Source organism: Anas platyrhynchos, chromosome 13, assembly GCF_047663525.1.
Source record: "Anas platyrhynchos isolate ZD024472 breed Pekin duck chromosome 13, IASCAAS_PekinDuck_T2T, whole genome shotgun sequence".
NCBI lineage: Eukaryota > Metazoa > Chordata > Aves > Anseriformes > Anatidae > Anas > Anas platyrhynchos.
This window is the reverse complement of record NC_092599.1, coordinates 12,644,200-12,667,828: the sequence shown is the minus strand read 5'-3', so window position 1 is coordinate 12,667,828 and position 23,629 is coordinate 12,644,200. Positions and strand designations below refer to the sequence as shown.

The window sequence follows — 23,629 nt, the reverse complement described above, 5'->3', positions numbered from 1 at the left end:
TGTCAGCCTGCATGGATTCAGCAACTTAACCTTAATATTCATCTGTTAGCATAAAGGTTTGTCACTAGTCTGCAACCACTAGAACTGGATTTCAATTTACAGGGCAGGTTAAGTTTTTACTATTAGAGTAGATAAATTTTCCTACTTTTAAGTTTCTTTCAGCCAATTCTCATCTTAGTCAGGAATTAAAATCAATCTGGTGAACATTTAGCACTCCAAGAAACCCTGCTTACTGGCTAGAGATCGGGCAAAATTTGCCCCCTCAGCTTACTCTTAGAGATTTCAACAGGTGAAGTAACACGTTTAGAGAGTTTATCAGCAGGCATCTGCCACTTGCTGAAGAGTGGGATACTGTAAAATAAATTATTCTGATTCACTGAAAAAAGTAATTTGTATGACACCCTATTAGATGAAAAGTAGGCCTATTTTAACCTTCAATGTAAGTCAGTCTCTGTTTTGTAAAATTTTAACAGCATCTTGTAGATTCACTTGAACATGCAGAGTTTGCTAGGAATTGGTTTTATTGCACCCAAAACCAGAAAAAATAGAACTTGATAAAGCAAAGTCTTGTGAGAATCATTCCTTTACAGGTTGAGCTGGCTGATCTGTCATGCATTAGTAGAGAGATTACCCCTCAGCTATCATAACAAATTACTACAAGAATCAACAATTTTAGAGCTCTTCTCATCACCAAGTACTTTCCAACTCTACTTTTTCAGAACTGCCGTTTCTCAAGTTCAGGAGAAACACCCCTATATTTAAATGCACACACACACAAAAATAAAAACCTCCAACAAAAAAAAGTTCAAACAGAAAAGGGGTGGGGGTGTCAATTACAAGTGTCGAGGAAGGATTAAACAAACTTCCTTCTTAACCCATGTTAAAATATATGCAGTTATACTTAGCATTTTCACATGCTTGCTTGTGATGTACTGTGTATTGTTTATGCAATCAATTACACAATGAAGCATTCATTTTTTGAAATCTGAACCTGCTGTCTAGGAATATAAACATTTCCTTCTCTGACATTAAGCTCCCGCATCGTTTTTATGCTAATTACCACATTAATAAATGTAACACTACCATATTTCAGAAAAGTCAAGACATAGCCTAATGTTAAATTTCTGCAGCTCAAATATTATTCATAGAATCACAGAATGGTTGAGTCTTCACTTCCCTATGCTACTATGCTAAACAGCCCCAACTGTCTTAGCCTTTCCTGGTGTGCCCCAGTTCCTCAGTCAATCACCTTGCTGGCCCTTTGCTGGACTCTCTCCAGAAGTTCCACAGGACTCTTGTATTGAGGAGCCCAGATACGATACTGTAGGTGTGGCTCCACCAGTGCTGACTAAAAGGGAAGGTTCACCCCCTTGGATCTGCTGAGAACAGCCCTCCTCTTGCAGCCCAGGATACCACTGTTTCTCTTTGCTACAAGGGCACACTGCTGACTTAGGGTTCACCCCGTGTTCACCAGCACCCCCTTAACCTTTTCTGTAGATCTGCCTCCCAGCTGGCCAGGCCCCATAGGGAATGCTGCATAGGGTTATTCCTCTCCAGGTACAGGACTTTGCATTTGTCTTTGCTGAACTGCATGAGGTTCCTGTCAGCTCATTTCTCCATCCTGCTGAGGACCCTGAGTGGCAGTACGTCCCTCCAGAGTATCAGCCACTCTTCCCAGAGTTGTGTTACCTGCAAACTTGCTGAGGGTAAAAGCTGCCCCATCATCTAAGTCATTAATGAAGATATTGAACAGTACTGGACCCAGTATTCACCCCTGGGGTACACTGTCACCAAAAAAACCTTCCTTGTTAGACTTTTTTGTATATGCAATACAACTTACTAGTGGAATAATGAAACTTTCTGTCAATTCCAGAAAGTACCTCCGAAGAATCACACTCTGTGCTTCTGTAGGACGTTTCTGTTGCACACCCTTAAAAAAAGAAATCAGAGTAATTCTGATATGTAAGTAGGGCTTACAGAGTATTTGTTCTACTATTGCTGTACTCATTTGCCATAAGCTTACACATTGCACCCCCTTCTCCTGAGCCATGAAAGGAAAGCAACAGGATCGAGTTCTTTCTGCACATTCAAGCCTTCAATAGCTAATTTTTTAGTTAGTAAGCTCTGATTCTTGAACATGTCATGGATGAAATTTCTAGACTAAAGAGACACCAGGAGGATGGCAGAAGTTGGAAAAAACAAAATAGATAAACTGAGCGCTCATGTCAATTATCTAAAACATTAAGCTAGCTTTGTGAATTTTACCATTCATGTTGTTATAGAAACATATATAAGAAGGCCTTTCTTCTACAGTGAGAATTTCAAAGTATCTATTCACTTATGAATCAGGGCAAAGGAATCAGAATGCTGTTTCATTTTAGCTATGTAGACAGAGCTCAACCCTAAATGAGAACGTTGTAAGACAGCATACAATAGTGTTTCCATGAAGAGACTTACAGTATTACCTTTTGTAACTGTTTAACAATTTCTTCATCTTTGTTCAAGTATGGCTTATAAGAGGTATAAACACCTAAAGAAAAAAAGCAGTAGCATATAGCCAAAGGAAAAATGGTTTGTTTGTTTGTTTTAAACTAAAAATACTGGTAATTTAACTCTGAAGCAACTTGATTACCGGGTTTGGAGTCCAAAGTTTTTAGGTTCTTCAGTTTTTTCACTTTCACCTGCTTTGGAACATCACCTGCCAAAACATTCAAAGCCACCTTACTAGAAATCTCCATTCCTGTTGCTAGGTATTAGTATGCTATATGTTGCAACGATTTTTTGAAAATTTATAATATTTATAATAATATAATAATTTACAATGATGTTATAAAATTTTAATAAATTATCAAGTATTTGTAATATTTACAATATTATCTAAGATGTTACCTATTCTAAGAGGTATCAGAAACATTAACAAGCATCCAAGTAAATATACAGAAACATCTAGTAAGAACATTAACACCATCACACAGGCTTTTAATTTATATAAAGGTTCTCTGTTGAAATAAAAACTAAAAAATTAAAAAAACACAAACAATGACAACCTTCTGAACCAAAGTAGCCAAAGAAAATATTGACTGTTGAGCAATGAATGTTTATTTCATTCACTTCAAACTTTATTCCATCTTCCTTCTTAGGGTAAACACTTTCAGGAACAAATCATTACTACCTTAGCCAAAATCAAAGTCATTAGATATATATGAAACTAAATAGTAGTCACAGACTATGTGTTATAACAAAATCCATTTAAGTCACTGTTTCAAAGTAAATGTTTTTTCTTTGTTTGTTTTGTTTTGCTTCTAGTCAAATATATTCTTGTCCAGCCCTAAGACCCTAAATCCTGTTAACAATCTTGCAGCCTTGGTAGAATTTTCCTCTTATATCTCGTTGTATAATAGTATAAATTATTACTGAAACTGCAGAGTGGGGAGAAAAGGAAAAAATAAAAATAAATCACAAGCCCTCTCTTTGTACGAAAATAAATGAAGTTCAAAATTCTAACGGCAGGTCAGACAAATACATCTCCAGAACTTCCCAACTAAGCATTTTACACAGTTCCTCTGGAACTTTAAAACTTCACACTTGAAATTGTATATCCAATTTGAAAGCAACCTAGTACATGGCCTTTCAGATCGATAGTCTAAGGAAGAATCTATTTTTCAGATCTTAGCTACACAGTTCCATCCTCCTCCTTACGAAACAAGTATTCTGAAGCACGGACGGGGTAGTATTTTGAAGCAAAGCAAAAACTTCCATGACTATAAAAAATTATAAAATCTGATTATAAAAAAATCTTCCATGATTACATTGAACACAGTAATCTTTAATTACTTTGGTACATGCAGAAATGCAAGGTAACTTGTTTTTACAAATGTTATGGTATATTACCCTAATTGGATATTTACACAGTCCTACTTTCAGAACAGAGAACCTGTCACAGCAAACAACTACAATCAGGAATTTCCTATCATAAATGCAGCACTGCAGGATTTTATTACAGACCAGCCATACATATGTTATCAAATATTACATTAAAATTAAGGAAGTTGTCCACCTTGAACAAATAACAATTACTGAAATGCTAGAAGATTAGAATTACGTTATTAACTTAGCTTTTTTAAAGGATCTTACTTTCCATGCACTTGCTGTAACTGATCTATTATATTCTGCTAATCCTAAAATTAGTATCAGTATCGATGTTTCTCCATTAATACCTTTTTGGTAGAATACAGAACCAGGATTGTGTGAAAGTTTAGAGAAAACATTATTACTGACGAATATTGCCACCTTTTGCATTAAATATACTAGATTGGGCAATACAAGACATACAGCACTGGAGAGCCTAATTTCACTTGACAGATTTTTATTTTTTGACAGGTATTTGGTTAGTTGGTGGTTTGTTTGTTTTTTTGACAGGTATTTGGTTAGTAGTAAACTAAATTAATTAAACTAAACTAAATTACATGTTTGTTTATAAATAAGTACACAGTTAGATCTTGTCACACAGGATTGTAGAGGATGTTTATACTTTACCTGGAAGTTTAATATCTCCAATCCGAATAATGTGGGGCCAGTGCTGGAGTGTTTTAGCAAAAAAAGGATTCGTCACCCCTAGAATGACAGATGGTCTAGAAAAACAATGGCAATGTTTAAAATATGACAGCAAGAGCACATGTCTTAATCAATACAAGAGGTCAACTATAATTCTTAACTTGAAATTATTCTGGTTTTGTATTTAAGAGTTAAATTTTAAGCTGCAGGTAAGACAACATGTTTAAAGATTCTAAGTTTCAGAAAACAGCTGGACAGATGTCTCAAAGTCTGAACAGCAGCAGAGAATAAAAGTGCCATACCTTCCACTTGACGCTCTTAGCTATTTCCTGCCCACTTACAATGATGAGAACAGGATTATCTAACATTATTGCAGGCTTTGTTTGCTTTAAATGAGCAGAAATTTAACCCTATATTTGAAAAGCTAATTGCTATGTTTCAAAGTTTCATTATGACAGACTCTCAGTACTTGAACATTGATGTCCAATGCAACTGCTGTTTGTTCAAAACTTCTCAGCTGAGCTACCGCTCAGAGGACAAGATTAAAGAAAAAGACACTTGCTGTTCTACTTCCTTTCCAATGCTTCAGAGTCCTTTGTTAAAAAGCAATTATTAGGTTATTACGTACATGAACGTTGTAAACTTGGGTACAAAACTGTTAAACCGCCAGATTTTCCTTTCTACTCTGTGTATAGAAACTGGCTTTGAGGATGCATACAAGCAGAAGAAGAGGCAGTAAGTGCAGGGCTGCAGAATTTGAGACTTATATCATGATTACATCATGTTAGTCCTATATTTTTCTATATAGTGGCTGCCATCTGTTTTATAGCCAAACGTTAGCTAAGGACAGAGTACAACTGCAAACCTCACTGGAACTGCTATACTAAAAATAGCTTATCATTACTTCTTCAGATTGGTTTCAAGAATCTCATGTTTTTAACATGATGACAAGTGGGTATAAATTTTTATGCTAATCTACAACTATTTTTGACTTACATTCCTGCCTCCACTTACTAATTATAACAATATATATTTTTTTAAACTCAGGCATGAAGAGAGGACAAAAATCTGAACACAGCTTTGTAGCTTGGTATAATGCCTAAGCTATGGAAATAACAACTTTTATCTCCCAGCCTCATTACACCATAGAATGAGCAGTGCGTAATCACATCAGTATCTCTGAAGTCTTTGCTTGCTTTTCAATGACTCAAGTTTCACCAGTAAATCACTTCTTCCCAGTCCTACTGCTCTTCAAGCATGTTCACCTGGAAACATTTCATTTACATACTGATTACATATTTACACACACTCTTGTGAATTCAGTTTCGTTATTTTTGGTGTTTCTATAATCCTGATAAAGTCATGTTTGTCGTTGATTTAAATTCAGTGGGATTTGCAGATATTGCTCATGATTTTTCCCTGTTATCATAGATTTACATTTTCTCTTCCAAAACAATATAAAGTGTCCATAAAAATGTTTCAACACATTCTTCCATTGCACTCTAAAAAAGATCAATTTGCAATGACTTATATCTTATTCTTATCATCATGAGAAAATCAACATAAACAGTAAATAGTCTCAAACGATCACAACCCTAGGGATGGGTAAGTCTAGCCTAGCCTAACTTAACATAACAATTATTTCATGCCTGTTGTGTGGGAACTAAAAAGCAGCTTTCACACATAGTTGATTTGGACCAATGTACACAAACTGACATTCTTTTACTAGCTGGAGGAAAACAGCAAGGTTTAAAGTAAGGCTTTCCTTCACACAGAGAAGTTTCTCTGGGTTAAGGTAAATTGGTAGAAAATCATGAGGAATGTTGTTTTATTGCTACGTGTAACACAATAGCAAGATTTTGTGGTAAGCTACTTGGTCTCTTTTAGAAGCATACTTAATAGAACCAATTCTGATTTTGTATCACTAAAGTAACATTTGAAAAAGCATAAGTCAAAACAAAGAGGAAAAAAAACACTCCTTGCTCCCCTCTCCCTAAAGAGAATAAAAATACACAGAATCTGCATCATCTGCATTCTTCCCCTTCTTAGAGCCACTGCTTTAAACACCTATTTCTAGCCTTGCCATTTTTCTGTAAGAAAGCCAGAGAAATTCTAAGGTACTGAACAACCTTTATATTTTGCTACAGATGAGTAAAACGTGGGTGACTAAAGTTTAGTTAAATTCTTCTTGAAATTATTTTTAGAAATTAAATTACATACTGTATAACCACGCCCCTGGAATACAACTGGAAGCACAATGCCTATGTTTAGATGTTTTTCCACTGGCAATACTTTTTTGAGAGGAAAAACACAGTAAAAAACAAACAAATTAAAAACCCAACACAACTGCCACTGCCTGTTGAGGAACTAGAAAAAATTGTTTAGAAAATGTAAGTGAATCTAACACACATACTCCATTTACCAAATCAAGCTGCATTTAAATAGCATAAGAAATACCGTAGGTGTATGCTCTTAAAATAAAAGCAGAATATATTAATCTTTTTTTAAAAAGAAGCAGACGTCCCTAGAGCAGTTTTAAAAAACTGTTTTGTACAGGATTTGAGACTCATGCTCTTAGAAAAGGATCTTAACTTCTGAAGTATTTGCAATGTTTTTCTAGCAAATTTAGTGAAGAGATGCTTTTGAAAGGACAGTCTCACCTAGGACACCAAATGAATTAACTTTGCAAAACAGACGTACAGATGTTGAATTCTAGATGTGTGTTCAATTATTGCTTAAAATTAGTATAAAACAATTTCCAAAGGAGCTATTCCAGAGCTGATATTGCATAGGCAAAGTGTTACTGAAAAGCCGAACTTAATCTTGCTTTCAGACTTCCACTTCTATTTAAGCTGTGCAAAAGAGTCCTATGAAACTCAAATTATGGCATTGTTGAGTAACTTCTTTATCCTAACTGCAGTGACAATTTAAGATGTCTCATTATTGTATTCCATAAGATAAATCTTAAAATCAGAATAGTTGAGTAGTATCTTAACACAGGTTTATGGTTACAAGTGACTTTAAGCAACACCTTCACAACAAAGTTTGGTTTACTTACGGGGCTTGTGTGCGAGTTGTATATTCTTTGAATTCACTGTCATGTATGGTAAAGTACGGCCTGAAATCACTGCAGTACTTTAATGGTGAAATACAACTGCAAGGTAGAAAGAGTAGAAGTTTGTTGTATGTATACAATACAAAATTTAATGAAAGAAAAAGCTAATCTAAAATTTGTAAGGCTTTGTTATATTCAGATAACTCCAATTGCAATCAGCTGCAAGCAACAATGGCCCACTTATTCATCAGTTTGGCAGCTCCATTGCATTTACCTCACAAGTGCCAACACGGTTTCTGAAGATTCTGATGGTGATGGTGCCATCACTACAAGTGGTTCTCCTAGCAGTACTAGTTCCCAAAGCATCTGGATGTGAAAGAATACTGGACAGAAACACCTAAAAACAGATTGAGAGATTTTAATACATTTAACATAACCAGAAGGAATGCGTATCTGGTTATTAACTGTATAAAAAGGTTTCTAGGAGAATTTGAGTCATTTGAAAAATATAAAATATTATTGTAAAAGGGAAAATTTAATGAACTTGCTTATTTATTGCAATTTCATGTTGTCTGAATTCTTTTTTAGACAGTTTTATGGAAAAAGAGTATTAAAAATAATACTGGTAAACAATAGCTTGTGACCTGTTAACTACGTGTTATGGAACCCTCAAACTTCGACTTGTGGGAAATTCACAGTTAGGAACAAATCAGTCCAAATTCCTACCTGAAAAGGTCTACTTCATGAACAGTGGGTAAGGCCATAGAGATCTGAGCATTTGCCTAAAAGACATCACAATACTAGCTTTTTAGTCATCACAGGTATTAAAACACTTTGCCTTAAGGGTTTATATATAGTAGATGCTATATACCTTATGTACCGCTACTGTACTACTGAGGTTGTAGTGCATTGTCTCCCCAAGTAACTTTTTTTTTTTTTTATGATAAAAGCAAGATTTTCCTAGCATACACACACTCAACCACCCACCCCCTTATGCGACTGTCAGACTGAAAATTATAAAAAACGCTAAAGCTGTTTCAAACAAGAGCTGTGCTGCATATGAAGGCAAGGACAGATTTATTTTATAACCAGCTTCTATGGGACAAGATTTTTGATGTGATTTTTGTCCTCCAAAGAATAGTTTTGTATAGTTTCACTCTTTAAAAGGATGCTTAAGTTAAGTAACTTTGTTAGCCAACCGTCCTTTTCCAGCAGCAGGACAACTCATGTCATCTCCTGACGTGCCCAGGGTAACAGGATTAAAATACTTTTATATGAAGAATCCAACACTAGACTCTTTTATTCAAAATTTCAAAGACTGGATTTCATTATTATCAAAATATGTAAGGATTTGCTATCACTCTTTTATGAACAAGTTTAAAGAGAAAGAATGAAGGCAACTATTTAGCTTTGTCTTATGGTCATACACAACAGCTGTATCTAATCTCTACCTGGTGCATGTTCTGTACTATTTGGGTTGTTCCAGGCTTGTCACGATATGTTGGAATCCGCAGCTAAGAAAGAAAGACAAATAATTTCTCCTTGAATCAAATCTGGCATTGACCTAAAATAATCACTTACAGATAAATTGCAACGTTTAAAGAGAACGTAATACAGTACTGTGCTTAACTTACTCTCCAGAATATTCACATAACAATGAATACGTAGCTTAAGACTACAGACAATTATTACAGGAATTTCAATCAATTACAGGAATTGATACGCAATGCTATGTAGCACTATATTACAATTTGAATATTAGAATATGAAAATTATACTTACAATAAATTCTTACAATAAATTCAAACCAACCAGAAGCATTCAAATGCTCAAGAGAACAATCTAAAACAAGGTTATGGGGTTTTAAGGTGATACAGATTACTGCTAGAAGGGGGGGGGGGAAAACACAAACTGCCAAAACATCAGACTTCTTTGTGGGTATAGCACAAAACCCAAATACAGTGAATAATAAGTATCATTTTCTGTCCTCGCAGTCCACATCTGTCAGTCTGGTAGTATTACAAATTCAATCAATACTGAAAGCTGGTGTGCACAAATACATGTAATTTATACACAACTATTAAGCTCACTGCCCTAGCAGTGTAAAAAACAAACAAACCACAATATGGGGACAATACCCAATATGCAAACAAGACATGCATATGTGACATTCCATTATCATGCAGTCCAGAAGACTTCAATATTAGATTTGTGCCTACAAAATAGCTTCAGAAACTTCTTTCTCTCCCAGGTAAGGCAAATGTGTCTGGCCATAAGCTTGAAACTATCAGCTAAGAATGTACTTCTGCCTGTAACCTCTGGATCCATCAACTCCATTTAATTGCATTTCAGATAAAGATACTGTGGCTCCCAGAGGCACAATTCTTGGCCACCTACAGTTCTACAGTTCTCCATGCACTAGATCCAACTTCTTTAATAGATTTATTCAGACATATTTCAGTTTCATTGAGAATTATCAACAGGCCAAGAAATTAATTTCTGGTGCATGGGCCAAAACAGATTTTTGTTTGTAAAACTTCAATAACAAGAATGTTTTCCATCAATACATTTAATTTGGTTGACTGGAATTTAATTACCAGTATTTTCAAGTGTTACTTAATATTTGACAAATATAATTAGCATTAAAGCCTCCTGCGTATTCCAGAAGGTTAATATAGAGACTGCAATTAATAGTTGTCTTGAAATATCTCTTTTTAATATCCACAAAAAGCAAATGTTAACCTACGCACCAGAAAAAATAAAAAATGACCCCCTCAATCAAGGAACCTAATGAAGACCTCCCCAGCTTTTACTCAGAGTGAAATATAAGTCTATTCTTGTTCTGGATGAAGTATGAAAGTATGAGACACTGAAAATAAGGCAGAATACAGTGAGTACATGCTCAGCAAATGGAGAGGAAAACACCCTCAGAGAAAAGAGGTGCTGGAATATTTACCTTCATTATAATGCCCATGATAGGCAAATGTAGTATCTCCCCTGGAATTGGTGGTGGCCAGCGATCAACATCACTACAGACTTAAAGAAAAAAAAAAAGTATAAAGCATAACACATACACATACAGCTAGTATGGATATGCATTAACTCACGGTATTGTAGTCACCTTTGTGCACACTGAATTTTTAAGTTAGTGCTAATACCCCACAGTATTATCTTTTCTTCACTCCATACTCTAAGGTAAAGTTTTACAGCACTGTTGACTTTCTTAATATACTATTCCATTAGAACTACAAAGTTTTTCATTTCAAGAAAATAGTATTATCTTGTCTTCCATTTTTATAACAAATTTGTAATTCATTGAAGAAATATTATGAGAAAGCATGAAAGTACATTATTAAAAAACTGAACATTACATAAACATTTAAGCAAATCAGCTACTGTAGAACAGAGACACAAGTAATTAAGGGGAAAAAAAGTCCTAAGAGATATTAAGTTTGCCTACAAAGTTTTCCAGCATTTTGTTGTAAACAATTGCAAGTATCATTACTAATTCTAGTAGTAATTTTGTTTTAGAACTTATTTTGTTCATAATACAACCTGTCAAAAGTCTGCTTATATACAAGTAATTCTTTTAGCAAGAACAGTTTCTATAAATTACTGCTCAGTGCAAGTACACAGACTCAGATTTTGTATGGGACAGGTTGATGCACCTGTTATCAGTGCTGCCTTGGTGCTTCTTGTATTTTGTTAAAACAGCCCCCTCTGCCAATGCAAGATGACATTTGTACAGTTGCTTAACAAAAGTTGTCAGAATGCCTGAAAGGACTCGATTTGTCAAGAGGACACATTAAAGGTTGCCATCGGCTGCTTGTACTGAACAGCTAGTTCTGAAATTTATGACAAAATCTTAAATATTTTTCAGTGGGGATCAACTCTCCCACAAAGGATCCCAAACCAGATTAGTTCTGTTCAATGATCTACACAGAAATCAAGCCAGTTTGCTGAAGTTTTAGCCCTCTACCCTGCAAAAACACAAATGCACAAACTCAACTGTGACAGTTTATTTTTTCCAAAACAGGTATGTGATATTATAGGAGTGCTTCCAGAACTACATAATAGTAGCACTACCTGCTTCCAGGAAAGCTTCACTTTTTTCAAAATATTCTGGTGCTATTTGCTTAAGCACAGTGCGAAAGAGATGGACATATGGCAGCTTGCTGATGAGGACCAGCGACTGGAATAAAGAGTTACAAAACAAAAATACAACTTCAAGTTAATCACTTGTATTGCAGTTCTACTGATTATCCTCAGAGAATACCAAGTGTGACTTTTCCCACACACACAAGCTAACCACACATTTTACCACAGGCCATTGAGAAAGAACTCCCCAAATTTCCCAACTTTTTGTTTTAACATAAAATAGTTTTCTTCCAAACAGTGCTGCTGGAACATAACAAAGCTGACGTAAAATTAAATCAGTTTACTACAAATCACCAAAGAATTTAGTTAAGAGAGCAAGATATTCTTCCTGCTTCTCTAAGGTCACTGAAAAATAATTAACTTTGACATTTGTATTTTCCTAGGATAATTGAAATTACCTTCTGGAAATAGCCTCTTTTTAATGATTTGTCTCGAACTTGTCTGAAATATACATAGCCATAGTAATATGCTGGATCTTTCTGCAAAAGAACCAAAATAATTAAATATATCAACCTGATAATGTCTGGTCTGTCTTTTGGAAGGATTCTATATGTATTTTAGAAGTTTATTTACCTACAAGCTCCTAAGTTGATTAGATACAAGAAGAGTACTCTGCATTAAAATATTTTCAATTATTTAAAAGAGAAAGCACCAGTGTGTGGAAATGGAGTTGTGCTTTCTGGCTTCACTATTTTCATATCTACATTCTCTTGAATACCACGAAAGCAAAAACAGAATTAATTCCCTAAGGAATCAACACTCAAATTTCACAAAGATGCACTAAAAAGAATTTAGCAGTTAAAAAAATTGAAGAAATCCCAACTTGAGAAGATAAATACTTGTCTTTTAACATATAAGTGTTATAAAATATGCTTGGAATATTAAGGAAGCATGCTCTCACATTTCAACAGTAAAACATCAGCTTCATACATGCAGGAATTCAACTATTTGCCGCATAAACAGATTCAATTTGAATCTGAGAGTCAAACTCCCACTAGCATAGTTAAAATACCAAGAATGACTGTTTGGTCACTACCTCTTTTAGATAACTCCTCCATCTTCAAGAACATGAAGGGGGGAAATAGAGAGAGACCTCTCAACTTTGTGGGGTTTTGCTTGTTTGTTTTTGTCTTGTTTGTTAACATTATAAAGTACTTCAGATTCCCTATAAGGTAAGGGTTCCTGCAATCTGATATCTACGTTTCCAGTCAGTAACAAAATAGCTCTGGTCATCAGTTTGACTTTTTGCAGTCCAAAATCCATTATTATTATTATTATTATGATAATGACATACTAAAAAAAAAAACATCTGCTCAGCTTTATCTTTCAGGACATCTAGTTCAGTTTTTGTTTTTCAAGCATTAATCTAAGTGTTAAAACCTATTAATTAACATTATCCAGAAGAAATTAACATTATTACTATTATTTTTAATTTCCAACCTTTAAGTAAACTGGTAGATCTCTATCCAATTGGTCCAGAAAACAACACAATGAAACTTTCCTTCCAGGAGACCGTCGAAATCTAAAACAAAACTGCGTGTCCCCAAGACAACCTACATAGGGGGAAGAAATAAACAACAAATGACAGTATTTTGAATTTGCTTAAATATTAGGACTTGTCCACAGAAAGAGGTAAAATAGTTCTGGTTCAATTATTTTGTACTGCTAATATGCCCATTTACATGTATTTATAAATATATAAATTTGGGGTGAATGTTTTGGCACCTGTGGCAGCAATAAATAGCTTTTCTTCAACAAGAGAAAGTAAAGTCATTCTACCTTACAGTGTGTTTATTAGCTGTAAAGACTTAAGACCGTAATGTCCCTGAAGAGCTCCACTAACAGCTGTCCTCCTACTGTTATTACCTATTTTATTGGTCTGGCTGTACACTTCTTATCTTGACCAAATTTCTTTTCTCTGTTCAATGACAGTATTTAGCCTTTTTTTGATACCAAGCTGGGCCAAGTTAATAGAGTTGCACTGTAAGAGCAAGCCCAGGACTCCTATTAATAACTTTGAGGGTTGCAAAATGAACTGAACAAAACTGAATGAAATTCAGATATATTTATGTTTTGACAGTGTGTTCAGAATAATACATATATTTAAACACAAATATTTGCTACTAACACAAAGTCACATCAGAATTCCAGGAAAGGACAAAAACAGACTGTCCCATAATAACCCAAAAAGAGTAAAGTTTCCCTTTATTTCTATTGAAATAAATTTCTGAAAGGAAAATCTAATTAAGTATGTTGACTATTTGCAGTCTGAAAATAAATTTTGGCCAACTTCGTACCAGACATCAAAGAAAGACATCTCCAGGTGGAACGTAAGAACTATAGTATCAGAACTTGTAGCACTGATGCCCTCGTGACTATGTTCTTGCCATTAAAAACGTTGTTTGCTGTTGAAACAGAGGACACTCCAAAAAAAATACCTGATGTTCAAGTAGAAGCTAGATAAGCTGAGCAGACTGCTGTTTGGCTAGAATCTTAAGAACACGCAAGCACATTGCGCATTGCGGCAAACCTGTTAGAAAAATTGCCCCTTTGGAATGCAGTGTTATTAACATGAAAACAATAAATTGAAAAACAACCTCTCAAGCATTGCCAAGCCGTGGTAAGCAGACTATTTTTACTCTAACAACGGAAACCTTCATGTAAGTGACTATAAAAAAGATCTATTGCTGAACCTATAGCTATTGTTATTGCAGTACGTTTCCAGATGGTAAAGGACATTCAGCACGGGGAAGCAAGTGTAACTTCTTCATTAGAGTTTTGCTCTTACAGCTGTTAGACAACATTTGTCAAGCTCTACAGGAAAAGAAAAATCAGGAAGTGACCACTGATAATCTGGATTCTTAACTGCTGTCCTTATACTAACCAGTGCTAACTGACTGAACAGTGCGGCAAAGCTCCACGCTCCAGCTAACTCTTCTTCAGACTAACAAGCTCAATTTCATTTTTATTATTTTTTTTTTTTATTTCTCCATCAGCCACATGCTTACTGCTACAGCAACCACAGGTAGCCCAAATCCTCAGCCAAATTCATGTGCTTGTGCAACTGGCAGCATGGATTAATAATGGCACGGTCAGAGCATCCAGGCTTGAGGCTCAGAATCCCTTGAAGCTGCAGAGGGAAACCACAATGCACCAAGACAAAGCCAAAAACACCACAACACTGTACTCCAGATGCCAGCCAATTCAAACAGGTAGCTGAAACAAGTGCTTAAAACATGGACCTAATCATCACAATAAAAATACTGTATATGCCAATAACAAAGCACTACGAAGTTACTCCATGTTTTCAGTTAGTTCCCTTCATTATGAGCAAAACCAGCTATTATAAAAAAACTACCACAGAGGACATAAAAGTAAATTACCCTTTATCATTAACATCCTGGAGAATTCATCATATTGTGAATGATATTTAAGAAGTTCTTTATGTACATAGAATTCAAAAAGAATGGTAAATGACTGTTCTTTTCTTTACTACCCATGCAGAAGAATCAAATATACTGTTTTAAAAATAACAGAATCACATAACAACACAAGTGTTATGACCTAGCACCTGATTAAATCTTTTTTTTTTTTTTCCTAAATTCATGGTCACTAAGAGTCTTAGGATGACTTCTATTCATAGATACAAAAGCAAAAAGATGAAGTGATCTGTCAAGTTCTCCACACAAATAAATGCCCAAACCAAACAACCCCTCCCAGGCCCTTTATGCCATTTTAAGCCATGAAAACCTAGGAAAGACTGACCTCAAATTTACCTACAAGCTAGTAACTTCCTCTACTGCTGTATTACACAAAGCTAATTATGTTACATCCTACAATCAAAAATAAATCAGAAAGGATAGCACATACTTCCAGCTAATTTTTAAACGCAGGTTTTATGCAGGTAACCCCTCTATACCGTTTGAAACTTCAGCCTACCAAAAATCCAGAACAATCAAGAACCTGCAGATAGTCACATCATAAAGAGAAGAAAGGTGTTTTTTTTTTTTCCTGCTGAAAGGAAACCCTCTTTACATACACCTATTCTGCCTAACATAATTTCGCTAGCACTTACTTGGAAAAAAAAAATCAGCCTTTGTTCCTAATGCATTATTTTGTACCTTTAACACCTTTCAAAGGTTGGACAAATTTATAACCATTAACAATGAGAGTAAGAAGACAATTAACTCATTTTCTCTTTCAATAATAGAAAGACACTTTTCCTCTATTTATACATAGGATATCAAGAACAGTGAAAATATCTTAAGTTTAATGACATTAAGACAGAGGAAAAATAGCTAAGACTTTTTTTTTTTTTAAAATGATGTACGCCAAAGCTCTCTCATATGTATTAAAAGCATAGATCTGCATCACTTGATATCAGAGTTATGCTGCAGAACAACCAGAGAGTAAGAACAGTATCGGGACAAATCTGCTACTACAAGCTTTGATTTTTGTAAAGAAAAGAATGTGAAAAGAAGCGTCTGTACTTTTGCCATCTCTTTCTGCAGGTGGTCTAAGTCATCAGCCACATGCCTCTAATTCCTCTTTGGCAGCAGAACAGGAAAAGTTTAGATGAATGAAGAATTCAGCAAGCAGGACCACACAGCAACAAAAGCAAAGAACAGAGAAGAAAATTTAAGATAACGCAAGTTTTTCCTTCAGGACTGTTCTCTCTCTTGAATTTAAAAGTCCATTTCACTGTTAAGAATTTAGAAAACATACATTTACTCCTTTATGAGAAGAGGGTCCCAAATCCCTTCCGTGAGTTTCTGAACTCTGTGCCTACACTATTCTCTTCAACAACAGAATTTTTACTTTGTTTAAAGGAGATATTAAATATTCATTCTTTACTGGCAAAGAACTTTAAAACCTCTGCATACATGTCACCTGGAAGCTGTTAACATGCTCACATTCCCAGTATTTCACTTACACTAAATAAAGAGTTCTCAGACCTTACTGCAATACAGACAGTTATATCACGTTGTATTAGACTGTGATGTTAAGATTTGCACATGAAGAATTTAATCTAAAACCACAGATATTTACTGTTAAATTCTTTTTTAATGTAGCAACAGATGAATACAGAGTAAGAGAAGCACTTACCTGAGTTGGAATCTGGAAAAGACAAATAGCAAATACTGGTTTTCTAAGGAGTAAGAAAAAGGAAGAGAGCAGTTATATTTCCTGAAATTACTAAACTAAAAACAGATGATATACTTACACAGCAACCAAGACTTACCTCTTTATCTGTGAGTTTTGAATGTGGAGGATATATTACCTACAGAAAAAAAAAAAAAAAAGAGTAATTTTATTTGAAAATAAACTGGATATAAGCAAGAAGTTTCCCAAATATTTTTACAATACAACCCTAAAATACTTGCAAGCTTTGGCTATTTTCAGTGTTAAGTTAGTAACACTATGTGTCTGTTCTTATTTCTCAAATGCTTTTAGGCTAATGATCTTGGAGAGTACAGATAAACATCTTTACATGGTGTTCTGGGTGACAGTTGGAGACCATATGGGTACACTCAAAAATTCATAGTACTTGACGTTTTGACACAACTGGTCTTAAGGAAGAGCTAGCCTTGATATTTAACTTGTACCTAGAAGAGGCAGCAAATTATTCCAAAGAAAGTCAGTAACATTTTGTTGTCTAAAACCTGTTGCACTAGGGTTAGTTAGGTAGGAATAATCAAAATTCAATTGCAGGATCAATATAGATTAATACTAACTGGTGAAGGATGAACACTGGTGCCCTAATGAGAGCTGACAACTGCGAAAGCTCAATTAATAAACTCAAAAAATCACTTGAACTAACAGAACGAAAAATATATACATTTTGTATTGTTTACAATGAATTAATCAAAAACAGTGCAAAACAATGTAAGACATGGAAATGTCATTTACAAAAAAAAGGAACTGGATGTACAAAATTCATGATTATGCAAGTAAGTAAGAGCAGAACATAAAGGAAAAAAATAATGAGATGCTTGAACTTCAACTAAAAGGTACTGAAAAAACAAAAACTACTAAAATGGGTGGCTAGCCTGTAAGCAAAACAAAATCCAACATAAATTCAAAAATAATGTTTCATGGCTTCTACAGATGAGAACCTCTGTAAGAACAGAGGTTCAATGCAAGAACAGTAACACAGTGTAGAGTCCTTTCATACTACTACACCATTAACACAAGATGACCATATTCAGTTATCTCATTTCATCTTGTTTTCTACAAAATGTTAAGTAAATGTATCTGCTGATAATATGTCATCTTACTCTATAGAAAGCAACAGATACATCCATTGGCAGGTCTCCATATAAGCAGACTTGCCATTAAATCCCCACTTCATTTATTTTTTCCTCAGTCTCCTATCCAGTGACTTCCAGACATACAACACATTATAACTAAAAGCTACATGTAGCTTTTAGTATACACGTAGCTTGTTCCACCTATGTTTCACATAGGTGGAACACCGCATACAGCATGTACTAAATTGCACTTCCTATCTTCGTGTTTCTTAACCTCTTTACATTCTTTTGTACTAAGGTGATGATGTAAGGAACTTAGCAGAAGTAGTACACTTGATCAGAACTCAGCAACTGAACAATGCTGAAGTGATCTGCATCTAGTCAGGTAACTAGGACTACACACCTGACTTGAATTCATATTCCTTTTGCTCACTAACCACTGTCTTCCCAGAAGTTATGAAATGTTGAAGTGAAATTAATGAAATGAATGAAATATTAAAAACAGTTGCAACTTTGACCTCCATTCTGTCACATCTCCTCAGCCTTTCTGACCTGCACGGCCACATCAGAATGATGCTGTGATAATGAATGCAAGCACAGCACAGGTGAAGTTTTAAAACTTTTCCCAATATTTTGAATGACCTTACTAAAGAAGTCCAAATAGAAAAGAACATGAACACCATTCATGTGAGCTACTGCTATGCGAGAAGGTGTTGAAGCTTCCTATCAAAAGAACACATGCAGTGACAGAAAGAGAGCGCAAAGTGGACACAAAGAAGCAGAATTATGGGAGACCAGCCATCCCTTGCTTCCAAACATTTCCCTTTATAATCTACGTGTCCTTTACACACATTTTTCTTTCCTGCCTGAATTAATAAATTAACTTGCTGGGCAAGAAAGAAAATAATAAGACTAAAAGACTCATTTTCTGAAAAATGGATTCCAGTGTTACAGCAGACGCAGCATCACAAACTCCAACTGTATTATATTTTTAAGTGCATGTTCTTATAAGTGAAACTTAAAAAGTTCCTTCAAAAAAAGTAACTTGCAAAGCGTGATAATTGGAGGAAATGTAATATTACACCTACTTAGAAATCACTTTCCTCCTACTCCCCCCAAGCACAGTCATCAGAATTTTCTCCTAGAATTGCAGATTTAGGCACGGAACTGCTTCTGTCTAGGGAGTTTCCAAAAAAGAAATAACACATCTTGTGGGTTTGAAACAATGCAAGTGTTTACACTGCATTTCCACATCTTAATTGTCTGCAGTGTTAAGTAACCTAATTGTTAAGGATTACAATGGAAACTAACCTAATTATTTGTCCTGCAGCAATACAACTGAAACAGCTCAGGTCTTATTCCTGTATACATTTTGAGTTTCATTTTGTGTGTGCTTTCAACTAAAATTAATGGGACTGGTAACAGTTTTGAGTTGTTTGCTGACATGACAAGAGATACTCTGCTTCCCTCATCCACCACAAACATTATCTGCTTAAGTCACAGGTTATAAAGAAATACCTGTCTTGGTTGTTAGCAGCACTCTATAATGTTAGATGAAAATAACTCAGACAATAACACCAGTGTGCCTGTTTATTATTTGTATTTCTCTTGCAGCCAACAATGCACATCAATTACATATTTTAAATGTTGTAATAGCTACCTTTGTTGAACTTTAAGCCAGTCTGCCGTAAGCTTATACTAACAGCACTTTAACAACAACCCAAAGAACTAGAGAAAGGACACTCTTCCTTCCACACCAACCGTTTGCTGCACAATCATATGATGAACACGGTGGAACAGGATGTGAAACTGATCCAAATGAAAGTACTCTTTTAGCTTGTTTTCCATCCCAGTCATATTACCATTAAGGTTGGAAAAAGCAAGGGAAAAGCTCATCTGTCCCAATGCAGTTAAATATGCTGCTCCAGAGATGTCTGTGCAAGGCGGCAACGGGCAGCGGGAAGCTAAAAGCTGCAGTGTGGGGCAGCATCAGTAGCTCACAGCTCGATGTTCATTTAATAGTGCAAGGAACGTACTTCAAACGGTTATTTTGGGCTCCCCCAGGGCACCCTCGGGGCTCGCTGTGCCATGTTGCCCACCCCGCTTCCCTCACACCCCCCGCCGCGTAACGCCGGCCCCTGAGGAAGCTCCCGGTGCCCCCAGAGGACTTCCCGATGCCTGCGGGGCGCAGGGAGAGCCCTGCCCAGAGCGGGGCAGCCCGGAGAGGGGGAAACGGGGCCGCGCTGCCCACACCTAACGGTGCCCACACCGCCGCCTCACCCACCTCCACCGCCTGGCCCAGCTCCAGGTCGAAGCCCACGACGCACACGCAGTGCAGCCAGGCCGAGAAGCGGTCCCAGGGCAGCAGCGCCAGGCACGGCTCCGCGTCCCGCCCGCCCTCGGCACCGGCCCCGCCGCCCCCATCCCGGGCGCCGCCGCTGCCCGGGCCCGGCTCCCGCAGCGCCATGGCGCCGCCGCGCGTCACGTGACAGGGCCGGCGGCACCACCCCTGCCGGCTTCCCCCCCCCCCCCGCGCCGTGAGTGGGAGAGGCCGCGCGGGGGCCGCGGGGGAGGGGGCGGGCGGCGCCGCCGGGCACAACCATCGTGACCGCGGGGGGGGAGCCGTAGGTTCTTCTGCACCCTCCGGGAGCTGGGCTGCAGGGGAAATTGGGCTGAGAGGTGGAGAAACAAAGCTCTTAAAACCTGTGTCGGTGTCTTAGCCAGACGCCAAGGGTTGCTCCTCATTTAACGCTTCCGAAATATTCTCCCAAGTGTTCCTATAGCACAGTCCGTGTCCCACGGAGTTCGTGGCATTCAAGGTAAAGCGCTGCACAGCTGCTCTGAGAAATAAATAAATAAAAATCACACCTCTCCCTCTAGAGGGGAAAAAAAAGGCTTTCCTAAACCATCACGCTTTTTATTTGGTTACTCACACTAGGCTTTTGCTTGACTGCTACCAGAAAGTGTCACCTGTAGTAAATGCAGCCAGGCTGGTTGCCTGAATTACCTGACACTTCTTCCAATTCGGACTTGCAAATATCAAAATCAAGATACCACACCTGTGCATACTTAACAGAAAATTCAGGACTATTTGGACGCACTGTTTCCTTAACTCATTAACAACATTTGTTTATCTATCAAAACCAAACTGGCAGAAATTAATGCACGCTTTGATCATTAGAGTAATTTCCTAGACAAAGGAGGAATAAATATATAACTCAGGCAAATAAAATCATAATACACAAAATTATAATTGTAATAATTTAAGATAGAGCAGCCCTCTGTTACCATAAACCACTAGTGGCAAAGTGAATTTTAGATATAAACTAAGATATGAAAGGAGTTATGTAGCGTGCAATGGGAGCGGCTGTAAAGGAAGGCTCGCGCTGTCTCCCGTTGCTTCAGGTATTTTACCATGATGCCATTTCACACTCATGAACTTTTCCAGTAGCTAATTCCCAGACTCCGTAAAAGATTGCCATCCAAAATATGATGTGACTAAGGCTTAGCTTAATCAGGTTAAAGTCACAGCAGTGGTATTTAATTTGCTGCTTCCATTTAGGAGCTGAAACAAGGCCTGGCCAAAAGCTTTTATTGCTTGGTTTAAGAAAAAATGACATGTCGTGGCTTCTTACAGACCTTCCTCTTATGCATTCCTTTCTAGTTTTCATTGGCCTCTATTTTTAAGTCTTTATGAAAACAAAAAGTATACTCCTAAATATTTCTCTATATATTTGTACACAAGTAAACTACAGAGAATAAAGTCCTTCAGTAAGACTGATATTCTCTACTTGTTTTGTTAAACATAGGCAATAACCAGTACATTAATTCCACCTGATGCTTAACAGAAATAAACCTTTGGCAGGAGAAAGTTTAGAGAACAGAGATATGATCATTGAGAAAGAAAGATTCTCACTTACTGGAGATTTTCCTAACTACTAGGGAAATAATCAGTTCAGGAAAATTTTTACCTAGACATTTCAAATGCATTTCAGTTTTCATAAAGCGTGATGATCTTTCTTGGTTGAGAATGGATGTCAGTTGTTTAAGAAAAAGAATTAAAATGTTCCTGCATGTATTTTAGGTATTGTAATAACAACTGAGGCTGACTGCTTTCTTCTTCAAGAAGCTTATGCTGGGTCAAATCTGCGCAGGACTAAGTACAAGCTTCAAACTTGGGAACCTGTCAACTCAGGATGCATTGCTACAAGTTGCACATGAAATTGTAGGGCTCTGCATATGGAGTTTGCCCTTAACAAATCTCTTTGAACTCTGCCTTGTTTTGCAGAAAGACAGCAATCTGTTCATATAAATATTCTACAGGGTTTGGACATGAGTATCTTCTGAAAAAAATTATCCTCTGTAATGACAGCTGATGAGTACAGGCCTATGCAGGACAGGTGGATTCATAAAGTCCAAAGCTGTTCAGCATTTGAAGCTATCTTACTTTCTTCCACCCTCTTTCAACCACAACAACTCTGCTGTTTTGTCCTGCCTCTCAGCAGGAAGCTTTCTACCACGTAGCAGCCAATGTAGTGGTGGCTGCTGGCTGGCCAATTTCCATCAGCTTCAGTAGGAAGTGACGGTGTGGAACGCACATATCTACTGCGTAACACCAAAGGGTTGGATAAACATCTTCTGCTCGTCTCCCCTTGCCTCCCACCCTTGAAATTTTAATTGAAAGCAATACTTAATTTGTATCAGAAAAATTGGTGTAACAAACATTCATAAAGAAAGGTACTTAACACTTTGTTTTCTTACTCTACAAACCAGAGAAAATTTCAAACATCTCAAAAATGTCAACCTCATATTAAGAGAAGAGCCACTAGGAGCTAATCACATGATGACTGTGTTCTACGAAAATGATAAAGCAGGGAAGAGGCCAGGAAGACCAATTTAGAGAATTTCATTAGAAATAAAGAAACATTCTATGTAAAATTATATATTAGCATTAATATAAACTGAATAACTATTAACAGTATGTTACGTTATATTTGCTATATACATTGTATTAATATTATCAACATACAACATAATGTATGTAATAGAGATTATATAGAGAATACATTTTACATGTAACATTTACTTTACATAGTATATAAAACTTACTATGCATATTACATTGTTATAACTGCATACAGTGAAACAAGATAAATGGAGAGTCTACCTGACAAGAGAGGATCAAACCAGCTGAGTTGCTTTGTCCTTCAAAATTAAGGCTGAAAGATAATGCAATGGTTCTTTAGTCAGACAGGTGAAAGAACAGAACATAATTTTGAAACTAAAGAAAAACGGTAGCACTGCAGGTATAACCACCCTTGAATAAATTCTGGCTGATAATTAGAACAAATTTTCTAATCATTGGAGAAGCAAGGTTTTGAAGAAAATGTTCCAACAAAAGTAGTGAGGACTAGAGCCCTAAGTTTTTAGGAAGAGCTTGGTGAGCTTGTAGAAAGTTTATGGGACCACTGCCACTGGAAGCTAAGGGACTCAGGAGCCAGATCCTTTTCACTCACATACCAATGTTTATGGAATCATTGTACAGAATCTTTTCCAAAAGTCGTTTACACGCAGTGCTTCAAACGCTGCAATGCAAGGTTTGTAATTAAAT

General features: G+C 36.5%; 1 protein-coding gene across 3 annotated transcripts in view; it reads right to left on the bottom strand.

The window, feature by feature from the left end:
• DENND6A (DENN domain containing 6A) overlaps window positions 1–23,629 on the bottom strand; it is a 33,417-nt gene that overhangs the window by 5,765 nt on the left and 4,023 nt on the right. For 2 of the 3 annotated variants that reach the window (XM_027467413.3, XM_072044624.1), the window contains exons 2-17: window positions 23,186–23,237; window positions 20,722–20,858; window positions 17,010–17,048; window positions 16,874–16,916; window positions 13,208–13,320; window positions 12,166–12,246; window positions 11,696–11,801; window positions 10,566–10,645; window positions 9,061–9,123; window positions 8,336–8,391; window positions 7,884–8,006; window positions 7,613–7,708; window positions 4,537–4,631; window positions 2,633–2,698; window positions 2,466–2,530; window positions 1,841–1,930 (exon numbers count right to left, since the gene is read on the bottom strand). In XM_027467413.3, the coding sequence (XP_027323214.1) occupies window positions 1,841–1,930; window positions 2,466–2,530; window positions 2,633–2,698; window positions 4,537–4,631; window positions 7,613–7,708; window positions 7,884–8,006; window positions 8,336–8,391; window positions 9,061–9,123; window positions 10,566–10,645; window positions 11,696–11,801; window positions 12,166–12,246; window positions 13,208–13,320; window positions 16,874–16,916; window positions 17,010–17,048; window positions 20,722–20,763 (1,158 nt within the window). In that variant the 5' untranslated portion in view covers window positions 20,764–20,858; window positions 23,186–23,237. Of the gene's footprint in view, window positions 1–1,840; window positions 1,931–2,465; window positions 2,531–2,632; window positions 2,699–4,536; window positions 4,632–7,612; window positions 7,709–7,883; window positions 8,007–8,335; window positions 8,392–9,060; window positions 9,124–10,565; window positions 10,646–11,695; window positions 11,802–12,165; window positions 12,247–13,207; window positions 13,321–16,873; window positions 16,917–17,009; window positions 17,049–20,302; window positions 20,516–20,721; window positions 20,859–23,185; window positions 23,238–23,629 lie in introns of those variants that run through there. The other variant, XM_027467412.3, reaches the window with a different exon arrangement.